The sequence below is a fragment of the Convolutriloba macropyga genome, chromosome 11 (genome assembly GCF_964194025.1).
Source record: "Convolutriloba macropyga chromosome 11, txConMacr16.3, whole genome shotgun sequence".
Classification (NCBI taxonomy): Eukaryota; Metazoa; Xenacoelomorpha; order Acoela; family Convolutidae; genus Convolutriloba; species Convolutriloba macropyga.
Genome location: NC_134478.1, coordinates 58537534 through 58549492, shown reverse-complemented (window position 1 = coordinate 58549492; position 11959 = coordinate 58537534). Strand labels below are relative to the sequence as shown.

The 11959-nt window shown below is 33.3% G+C and overlaps 1 protein-coding gene across 2 annotated transcripts; it reads left to right on the top strand.

The window, feature by feature from the left end:
* Positions 1-2800: 2800 nt before the first annotated feature.
* LOC142349337 (uncharacterized) lies at positions 2801-11696 on the top strand. 2 transcript variants are annotated; one of them, XM_075400814.1, is made up of 4 exons: positions 2801-2904; positions 3490-3882; positions 4557-4845; positions 11058-11696. In XM_075400814.1, exons 2-4 carry the CDS (start codon positions 3571-3573, stop codon positions 11378-11380), a joined length of 924 nt encoding a protein of 307 aa, XP_075256929.1. In that variant the 5' UTR covers positions 2801-2904; positions 3490-3570; the 3' UTR covers positions 11381-11696. The 2 variants fall into 2 exon arrangements, with proteins under 2 accessions (XP_075256929.1, XP_075256931.1); XM_075400816.1 differs by having other exon boundaries at positions 2801-2909.
* The last annotated feature ends 263 nt before the right edge of the window (positions 11697-11959 follow it).

Below are 11959 nucleotides of genomic sequence, written 5' to 3'. Positions count from 1 at the left end.
ATCCATCGAGAAATCAGTAACAAGCTGCATTGTCGAGAAGTCTGAAATTCTTTGTTTGTTTCAACAACCTTTGCTCGGCAGGTGCAACTAGGTGTTCAATTGTTTTAGTCAATTTGTTCAATCCACATATAAATCGTTTAATGTTGGGAGTGATATCACTGAAAACTGTCAAGCTTAGAATAAGTTTAATATATGGTTTGTGATATTTTGTTTTTGATATGTTATTCAATTTTAAAATTTTTTGAATATTTTTGATCCTTATTAACCAGTTTTGTTCAAGTTAGGGATAGCTTTGGCAGGATTCTGCAGTTTTATTTCAAAAGCATGCCACAATTAAGCACCGATTTTTAATTACTTTTACACTGTCTGTCGTCTGAACAGTTTTTTTGCAAACGTTGTTATTATCTTCGTTGACCAAATGTTCAAATTCAATTAAAAAACTCCAGTGTCTTGAGAAAAAAAAATCAGCTTAGTTTGGTTTGTTCAATGGTTAATGGTAGTTTTCCCAGAATTAGTTGTTGTAGGTTTCTACCTCATAAAATCAATTTTACCTGCTTCATTTTTATCTTTAATTACACTTGTTTTTTTTTCAAATCAAGTTTTGTAAAATAAAAAGAAGCAGACGTTACATTTTTGCGAAACCAGTAAAAAGCGTTTTGACTTCTTTTTCCTTCAGACTTTTCGATAATGAAATAAGACCAATAAAACGAGACACTGGATACACAAAATTCGTCGTCCAATATTCCTCAGTTGTTTGAAGTGTTTTCATGAGATTGAAAACTTATAATCTAGTCAATTCTTCAAAAAAATTGCTTTGCTCTCAAAGGTTATTTCAGTTCCCTTCAATTGCTCCAATCAATAATTTCTTATATTAAACAAAACAAAATTTTTCTTTTGAACACTGAATGCTTGCATTAAAAAGCCCTAACATTTTCTCATTTCAGAATTGTTTCCCATTTTGATTGTTTTTCTCCCGTCTTTAGACAAATCACTTTTGTTCTACTTTCTGCCTGTTGAACAATGTTTGCGATCCAAAAAAATACAAAAAAATTTTTGAAAAAATTGCAACGAGTTTTTTGAAAGGTGGAAAATTTAGTAAAACAAATCAAAATAAAGTTCAAAACAAAAAGTTATAGACCGAATCAATTGAAAACTTTTACCAGCACTGTAGCACTGCAAATAAGAAAAAAAGTCTCGCACTTGTTGCTGATTGGGCGACAATCACTCTAGTTGTACCTGCTTAGACCCCTACGTGACTTCTTTCACCTGCTATATTATTTCCATGCATGGTTTTTTGCATTTGTGACTGCACTGCGCTTCGTTTGTGACTATTCACTATATATATATATATATATATATATATATATATATATATATATATATATATATATATATATATATATATATTTTATAAAAATTTATATATATATAACTTATATATATATACACACACACACACATATATATATATATATATATATATATATATATATATATATATATAAAGTTAGAGTAAAAAATCTTGAAAGTTGATGATATTATACTATTATATATTAATGTAAGTTTTTAAGTTCGTATATATATATATATATATATATATATATATATATACATATATATATATATATATATATATATATATAATGTACATATATATGTATATATATTATATTTATATATATATATATATATAATATATATATATATATATATATATATATATATACCTATACATATATAAATATATATATTTATATGTGTATATATATACCCTTATGTATTTATAAATATATATATAAATATATATATATATATATATATATATATATATAAATATATACTTATAGAAGTACATTATATATATATATATATATATATATATATATATATATATATATATATATATATATATATATATATATATATATTGTTTGTATGAATATATTTATATATATACATATATACATATATATATATAATATATATATATATATATATATATAATATATATATATATATATATATATAAGTTAAATTTAAAAAAGTCTTGAAAGTTGAATTATCAAGTAGTATATTATTGAGTTGCAGACGATATGAACCCACTAATCTGGAATGGATGAGGGTACAAACGGAACAGATAGGATCACACGTTTAAGTGTACTTTTAACCTTGTAACTTGCAGGCACATTTTATGCTTTTTTGATTGTTAGATGTTTAATTATTTAACTGCAGAAGCTATTCAGAACATTTCTTGTGTTCTTGCAAGGATTACAGGCTTAACTGTCAATTTTAACAATAGCCAAAGTAATTATTTCCCAGAAGTTAATAACTTTCACAGCTTAGTCTTATCAGATTAGAAATCGACCCACTTTCTTATTCCAAGTTTGCTCAGACACCAGGTGGGAAAAAATCCTCTTAGAAATCCATTCTTAAAGTGAACAATTTGTTTAATATTGGTGTAATTTGTGATTGTGTTTGAAGGTCTTTGGTAATAAAATGAGAACACTAAACACACTTATTTTTGATGTTTATAAAATACTTTACCCCCTGCTAAATTCAAATTTTTGCAAGTAGCTGTAATTTACGAAAGCAAAGTAAGTCTACTCAAGCGATAAAATTGTTCACACCGAAACCATTAAGTTATCTACAATAAAAAATAGTTGAGAGTTTTTAAAGTCTCTTATGCGAAAAGTTACATCAATCGTACGAACGGTTTTTGGCCTTTTTGAAGCACTTTGGCTCATCAATTTGATATTATTAACTATCGCACTTTTAGAAAACAAATTTAAGAGCTCTTATAACCACTGTATATAACAGCTGTTTTTGATACGTAACTTTGTAACTTTCGTAACTTTAGAATTGCTCTGTGCACTTTTTTGGCCGCTTCGATTATTGTAACCTCTGGTGTGGTTGTTTTTTACTACAAAATATTTGGACCATATTAGAAAAAAGCTAAAATTTCTGAAATAAGTTTGATATTTTTTGGTAAATAAGTTTGACACAATATTTTTTAATGCCAAATTCTTAGAGTTTCTCAGTTTTCCATAATTTTTTGCACAATTAACTGCTTAATACTTTATTGAGTGCAAGTTTTAATCAAGCGCAAAGACAAGAGCACTCAAATAATTAATAGATTGTTTTAACGGGAGTTGTAATAATGTTTACAACAAGTCTTTTTCATAGTTTGTTTCGTAACCCCCCCCCCCCGTTTTGTTTTCAACTGTTACTTAAGGAATTGAAACTTGATGCACCTTGATAAGACATGCAAAATCTCTGTATCTTTTATAAAACTTGAAACACTAACATTTCTTGGTAAAACTTGATGAGATCGTGGTTAGATCTTATCAAGGTTAAATAAGAAAGTTTTTGGCAGCATTTGAAAAAAAAAATCTTTTGATTAATTTACTAATGATTAATTTTACCGGTATACCCACTAAATTAATGGCAAACCTGGTCCAAAAATATTCCAAAAAACAATTGTTTATTTAGTCAGTTTTGTCAATATCGAACTTCATTTGTTCATAAATCATCATCAATTTTACAGTTCTGCCACTCCCAATATTCCCCAAAATGGAATCTACCCGACTGGGCGTCCGAGTTCTGGAACTGCCGGAACTGAAAGGAATATCTCTGGACAATTATGAGTGCAAGTTGGAAAAACGGTCCATAAACAAATGCTCCAAAAGCAACAAAATGGAGTCAACAAAACTAAACACAGTTTTGAAAATAAACGAGAAAAGCAAAGATTTGTTCACGAGCAACTTGAAGACACACGAAGAGGTTTTTGTGAGGAAACTGATGCATATTAGAATGCACTGGCACAATTTGCACCCACCAGATGTCGAAATGTCACGAAGGCAGTCAATGATTCATAGATCAAAGGTAGGTCATTCCCAGACCCAATTAAAGGTGTAAATCATCGCTGGGCACTTATAATTGCAACTTTGGATCTCCCCCCCCCCCCCCCCAGTTGGTTGTGCGCCCCCAGTTACAGAGCACGTGCCATTACATAATAAACCATTTTGTAAAAATATGGCACGTGCGTGTGGGGTGCAAATAATATGCGCCCACTAAGCTGGGGGCACAAACGGAAAAGATCCGCAACTTTCCATAATTATGCCAGTACTAGTGCTAAATCTAAATACTAGTGTCACTAGTCTTGCAAGTCTTTTGTTCAAAATTTGCAAGATGATTCCCCACTTCAAAACCAACTTTTCAGATATTCTTGAGAAAAAATTTTAGATTTAGAAAAAACTGGTAACGTGCCGCGTGGTTGATTTTAAAAACATTGGCCCACTATCGATAGCAAACGATAAAGCGTACAGCAATGCGTTATGTTCTTGAGGCCCCTCAAATAATTTTAGGTCTGTATAATGATTTCGGTTGAGAAACGTTAATTGAGAGATCTAAAGAGAGAGTAATTGCATGGAGAAGAACTACCCTTCAAAATTTATTATTTTAAAAGTTTGATAAATTTAAGAGATATCAGGGTTCGTTTTGAAGTAATAAATTGTTCGAGATACCTGAGAGTTAAAATGTAATTACTAAATTTTAAGGCAAAAACACGTTGTGAAAACCGACAGAAACACCCAAGACGGTTATCCCCACTCAATCACCACCACAAACCCGCTCTTGTAACCCAGTCCCTGGATCTACCTTCCAGAGACCACCGGCTGCACAACTTCCAACTCAGACGGGGATCCGACGAAACCAACACCTCGGACGATGTTGACGATAGGGTTCGTGACTTCTTCGGAACTAAATGGTACCAGTCAAAAGATGGAGCCAAGATCACGAAGTTCAACAGGAAGATTCCGCTGACGTTTAGACAGCAAATGTTTCTAGGTATTTCAGTTGATTCCATTATTGGAACTTTGGCCTGATGTCAGATGAAAATTTCTTTAACTTGTTTTATTTCTCAAGGTCTCTCAGTTGCCCTTAACAAATTAACCCACTCAATTTCCTTAATCGCAATCCGAGGAACTGCATTTTTGATACTTGCTAGAGCCAAATGAGATCCCTGATTGCGTTGATATAAACTCACCCAAAGCGAGAGGGTGTCGGGTCTGTTAGAAGGTTGAGAGAATAACTTAATGTTAATTGTGCGTAAAATAAGCTTGACGTTGCTCGACCAGAAGCTCTACTTCTTCGAAGTATACTTGGCTAGAGAAATGAAGCCTTGAGGAACAAGAACGAACAAGAGATTGGGTTATAAGAGATTCCCAAGTTCGAGAGCTTAAGACCAGTTGGGGTAAATAAATAATAATAAATTCGTTTGAGTATGTTATAGTTCATACATCACGTACGCCAATTAAGCTAGAAGCCTGTTTTCAGACGCCGTACAAAATTTTCAGAAAAGGGTCGCTCAATTACAAGATTTAAGAATAAACCTAGTGGCAAACGAAAAACGTCAGTTTAAAGGAAAAATTGTTATAAGAGCTTACCAAAATAAATTCGTGAAATACTGTGAGTCTACTATATACAGATCTCTGAACTTATGAACAAAATCGTTCACTTTGCTGTTTTCATAGCTAATAACATCTCTCAAAATATGTCGGTCGAAAATAATGATTAAGTTGAACGATACAGGTATCCGTGTATCGGTCCTTTTTTGTTAGCCGTTGTCATTTTATATTTAGTTTTTAGCGAATTGGGTTTTCTCTGGTCATAAACACATCTATTTGTTTCAGAAGTAGATATAAAGTTGTTAACAATTGAAATAAGATGCTCTCTGAAAACTATTCTGCAAAGTAGTATATATGATTCTGCTTCGTATATATGAAACTCAAATTTTGAAAGAATGGAACAGTTTGTTCAATAGGTTCTCTCTTCATTGGTTCGTTTCAGCCCAAGCATTATCCAAACGAGATAGTTTTGTTGTCTTTGAAGAGCCCCTAGATGATCTCATGAGGCTGTGCTGTAAAGAAGACTTCCGTATTGATAGATGGGTTGAACATAAATTTTGAGGATGTTTATCAGCATGCTCGTTGATAAAAACTTTTTTGTCTGATATAAAGCAGAGATGAATTTAATGTATTTCCTTTTTATGTATCAAAAATTTTCTAAATATTTAAGATCATTGTCTAACTAAACGCCGAGCAATTTTGCAAATCCAGGTTGATCGAGTTTGACTTCATTCCACTTCAATTTAGAAAGCATGTTCGACCTAAATGTGATAACCTTTGTTTTGCTCTGGTTAATCATGATCTTAATATGAGACATCCATATTTGCACTGCTGTCAGATCGTCATGTATATAATTTGTTTTTAGTTCCCAAACAATTGTGGTATCATCAGCATATCGAAGATCGCCATGATTCTTTAGATTCGCCAAGTCATTAATATATAGAAGAAAAAGAAGTGGCCCCAAAACAGAACCCTCTGCTGCTCCGCAGGTAACTCCTAGATTGCTCATTAATATCTACAAATTGTTTCCGATTACTCAGATACGATGTTAGGATTCTCGAGGCTTGACCTCATATTCCATAGATCTCACACTTCCAGATTAATAGTTTATGATCTACAGTATCAAATGGTTTCGACAGATCCAGTAAAGTACAGTCAGCAACTTGTTTTTTAGATCTAAGGTCACAAATACGTTCAACTACCTCAACCAGAGCATCTATTGTTGACCGTTTACTTGTAAAGCCGAGTTGTTTTTGTGATAAAACATCGTTTATAATTAGGAAAGGCATCAATCTTGAAAACAGGATTTTTTCAAAGATTTTCCAAATTACTGCCATCAGTTATATTGGTCGGTGGTTATTCGAGTCGGATAGAGGACCTTCTTTATGTATAGGAATAACTCTAGCAACTTTCAGGCATTCTGGATAGACGCCAGTATCTATTAATTATTCAAATTGATCACAGAGATATGAGAAAATGGATGGCGTGACAATTTTAAGAAGGTTGCTTGAAAAACCCATGTGATCAAGGCTGAGTTTGTTCTGAAGTTTTTTGGTTTCTTTGAGAGATTCACGTCTCGTAATAGGATCCAGATATATTGTGTTGCCTCTTTCTCTAACGTGGTTTTGGTTTGTATTACTCGCTATTTTGCAGCGAGTGTTGGCCCTATTTCGGCGAAATAGGAGTTTATCTGGGTTGCTCTTGGTAGATTGGAAATATCAAATTTGGTTGCTTTTGATTTAAATTTAATTTTGCTTACAAATTTAAAGAAGAGTTTCTTCTAGGAATCGTTATCTTTGCTGAAAAGATTTGCAAAAAAATTGTGTTTAGTTTTCCGGACTAGGGTCTTTATGATGTTTGTTTGTTTTATATAAATACTTCTGTCTCTTTCTATGTTTAATTTGAGATACGCTTGAAAACTTTTTTGTTTTTCAACACAAGAGTTCTCCATATCGATTTTTATCCAGCATCTCCGGATTGGTTTATTTGAAGGTTGTTTAGTAGGTATCACTTCGTCCAGCGCAGCAATCATTATTTCTTCAATTTTACGGAAAGCTTCTTGTGTTGAGCATTGTTTCAATGTTTGGTTTTCCTCTTTTAATTTAATTTTCAGACTACAATTCAAAAGGGCCTGCATTTTTTGCTGTTTTAGTTTTGACCAATTTCTTCCTATATATTTTTATCTATTCGAGTTTGTGTCATTTTTGAGGTTTTCGTTTGTTTGTACTATGATACTACAGTGATCTGATATGGTAGTTTCAATAACATTAGATTCGCAACTAAATTATGCAAAAACTGTGTAAACAGTAGTTTTGGTTAATATCTTATTTCTCGTTGTTTCATTTGGTGTTGAGAGTAAATTAAAGGCCAGGTTAGAGAAAGCTTCAGTAAGCTCTGTTGTGACTGCAGACTTTTTTTGAAACCTTGATTAAAATCCCCACAAACTACGAAATTCGCATTACTATGGTTCCCAGTTTCTATCAAATGAGTAATCAATTCATCTTGAAAGGTTAGCTCTCTCAATTTATGAGCTTTACACACAACTGTTATGAGCATGGTTTGACCGGAAAAAGTAGTTTTGACCGCTAGAATTTGTAGTTCAGGTATATTGGTCTCTTTAAACGTTTGCATACTAGAATTCTCAGGAAACATAATTGCTACACCTCCACCTTTGCTTCTTTGTCGGCTACATGTTATAATATGTTTATAATCGTCTTGACAAAATGATGATAGGTTGAATTTTGGTTTCAACCAGGTCTCCGTCAGAGCAATGAAAGGAAATTTGTTGAAGACGTTCTTGACATTTTTCATAAGTTCATCGTAACCTGCGCCTAGCAAGCGAAATTTGTGAAGAATTAATAAATTTTTCTTTTCAGATGAGGAGTTTTTATACCACTTGCTGTAACATTATTTATTTTCCTATGGCTTCTTGTCTTAGTATATTTTTAGATTTAACATTTTGTCACAAAAAATCCAGTCCGTGCACACTTAAAACATGCAAACAACAATGATAAACACTAATAGCTCAAGATAAAGAAGTTTACTATCTGCGTGCAATCGCATCCAGTAAACCACGTTTGTCATTTAAATCTGCTAAATAATTGTAACATGTAACCATATTGCAAAGTGCGGACAATCGCATGTCTCAAAGGGGTCAACCTAAGTCTAATTAAAGGTGTTGTAACCTCGTTTATGTTTTTTGGAGTTGTTTTGGCTGAACGCGGACCATCGCACCTGGCAAACTCTTTCAATCAGAATTTATAAGCAGTTCAGCTATGTGAAACTTTCCTCCTTCCTTCCCTCCCCTTTCCAACTCCTGCCCCGTCCTCTCACTCCTATCCCCATTTCCCTCTCCCCTCCCCTACCTTCCACCTTCTCCCTCTTCTCCCCGTTCCTCCCGCTTGTTCTCTTTTTCTTTATTGTTAAATCAGTTGAGCAGATTGTTTCGTGCGGACAATTGGATGTTGCAAACTCCACACCTTAGACAAACTAACACTTTTAACAGACATGTTTTTTTTCTTCCAAATTATTAGTTTACTGTCTGCGGACAATGAAATCTAGCAAACCATTTTATTACGATAGGAGACTGTTTGTGGTGCATTTCAATATCGCTTAATGAAGAAAACTGCAACAAGTAACGTTCTGACAGATATTTCTGATTTAAGAACGTCTTATGAAAATCTAAAATTTTAATACAGAGCCCAAGAATTTACGGAGAAGAAAAATGACGAGAAAAAAAGATAAAATCTGAAAAAAAAGAAAACAGAAGAAAAATTTCATATTTGAATTGCTGCACTTCTTGAAAAGTTTCTGGGCTGTCAGTTAATCAATAACAATACAAACCATTGAAATTTATTTCATTTCAATAATCAGATATCAGTCTTTCATGAAGTTAAAAGAACAAGAATTTTTTACTGATTCAATATATCATGATAACAAGAGAATTAGAATCTTAATAATATAACACAGGTATAGTTACTTAACATGTTGAACACTATCAACGGACACCGCAAATTCACATAGTTTTTTTTATCTAAGGTTGATTTAAAATCTTTGGCTTTATCCACACTTCCATCATTTACTGGAATGAATTTCTTCTTGAAATGATTAAGGATGTGAGTTATATTTCTGCCCGAATAGTAATTCATTCTATTTTTCTCTCTAACTGAGTATTCAAATTGATTAAGATCTTCAATGCTATTTGCAAGCACAAACTTTTTATTGATTCTATTGGGGTCACTGGAATCAGAACAGAGGACAGACACTGCTCATTTGTAAGTAGAAATTACAAAGCTGATGTCTTCAGCTGCAAAATTGATCATAGATTCAAAAAGAGGCAAGCGCTTTTTAATATAAATCAATTTACCATTCACGGGATAAGCTGGGTGGTGGTTTTTTTAAGAATCTGCTTTGAGTAATCTTCTAAGTTTGTAAACTTTATCCTTTACATGAAACTGCAAAATTTTTAAAATAACAGGGGGCATAAGATTAGCCGGCAGTACTCGTTTGGTGGGCAGCACGTGACATGCTTTCATATTACTTTCAACGATATCAAAATTTTAAAAGTTTTTGCAAAAGTTTTCAATGTTTTCAAAAAGTTCTTCGGTTCCCATTTTTCTAGCATCGAAGGGTGGATACTCGATGATCAGAGAGTCTTTGGAGCTGTTTATTTTTCATGCTCGCGGACCTCTCGTTAATATCTGCAATTAGTTTTTGCAAGTGTGGAAACCTGGCGTCATCTTCAATTGCTTTTTCTGTAAAAATTGCCGCCATTTTTTGAAACGCTTTTCTGCTTTCCTCATATGGCACAGTATCTATGTAGCTCTTTGTACACTTCTTAGTTGACATCACATTCCATCGAAGTTGTGGAATTCGTTGTCATATGAGTAATTGACAGGGTTATTCAAGAACAAAAAAGACAGAATTAAATGTTCTTCTAGAAGCTATTTTGATCTAAAAAACATTCAGTTCAAGTTTTAAAGCCGTAAAGAAAGAGTGTTTAAGCGAGCGAACGCTTTCCACTGCTCATTTGTCTGTCTGTAAATGGGGAGCACACTATGCTTGCAAGTATGAGATGGTGATTCGAATCCAGTACTGGTCCACTTTAACAGTAGTTGCAAATGCATAGACCCCCTATGTGGTCAACAATGAAATGCAATTGCAATCAGTAATTTCATTAGCTTGTCTCTCTCAATGAGCGCTAAGACTGAAATTAACAACCAATCTTCAAGATCAGGCTGGTCATGGGGATATTATACTGCAGCATTCAAAACCCGATTACGTGGGTTGCAATTTCGAGATGCGTCGAATTGACAATTTGACCTGCTCATTATTTGAACTGATTATAACCTTGCGATTGACTACGATTCCATAAAGAGATGTCTAACTAAAGAGTTAATTTAATGTATTCCAACGAAATTGTAGATTTCCTCCCCCATTACGGTATCTTTGCAGTAATGAGGGGGGGGGGGGGCGTATCAAAACAGAAAAACAGAAAAGAATTGATTCGATTAATGATAGACTTTTCTAGTGAGTCAATTTAATTCCGACAGCACTTTCTGCTTTTAAAATCATTTTTGCTAATTTATGAATCTCTCCATATTTGCCCAACTCCAGTTATTCCGACCGAATACTCAATCACCTGATTTTTAGCCAAAATTGAAGGCCTGCTCGATCCCAAAACCCCCTCTCATCCTGAACCAGACGAGGAAATCCCAGTCAAACACTCCAGACTCTGGGTTGAGCTACCAGAGCCCATGAATGGGGGCGAAATTGGCGACCAAGTTCGGAAAAACAGTTACAAGTTCACCGAAGACGCGCCTCTGCTGGATATACAACCAGATAAATTGAGTACCTCAAAGAAACCGGACATTTTGGCAACCTGGGTTGGTCTAGAGCAGGAAGATTTGGACAAAATTCAACAGGAGAAATTGGAGCAACAGTTATTCCCAAATATCAAGGAAACTGAAAAATAAGAAAGGTCAAAGAAACAGAATTGTATAGTTTTTACATATTGCTCTGGTAAAGAAAACCCCCCTGCCCCCAAAAGTTTTAATTTTACTACGATTTAACAATAAACAATTGATAACTTGATATTGACTCTTTCCCCGTGAGCCATTTTCTTAATTCGATTAACAATACCTCAATTTACGAGCAGTTATCCACAAATTTTAAATAATCTGAAAAGTAGTAATGAACGTCAGAACAAAAAATGTATTCTTTTATCTTTGTGAAGAGATTATTTAAATGATTTAACCTTACAGAGACATTAATTGAAATATTCAAAAGCCATTCAATTATTGTTCCGACCCCCACTTTAGTGGGGAGGGAGGAACTATATACTCAACTGGGTTTTTTTTTGTTGGCCGAGTCAATTTTGGCCGATCGATATATTACTCGTAGAGAATTGTGAGTGATATCATTAAAAAGCCCGTCCAGCGTAGAATACGGAATAAAAAAGATTTTTTTCAATTTTCGTTTTTTACAGGGAGTTATCGAGGTTTAAAGTTTTGTGAACATTCGACTGTTTTTGTTAACATTTTCAGTAATTTTTG

Excerpts from the sequence above, each read along its gene's own strand:
- LOC142349337 (XM_075400814.1), top strand. The coding sequence starts at position 3,571 with ATGGAATCTACCCGACTGGGCGTCCGAGTTCTGGAACTGCCGGAACTG. Across the intron at positions 3,883-4,556 it reads CAATGATTCATAGATCAAAG|GCAAAAACACGTTGTGAAAA; the intron begins GTAGGTCATTCC and ends CTAAATTTTAAG. Across the intron at positions 4,846-11,057 it reads TAGACAGCAAATGTTTCTAG|CCAAAATTGAAGGCCTGCTC; the intron begins GTATTTCAGTTG and ends CCTGATTTTTAG.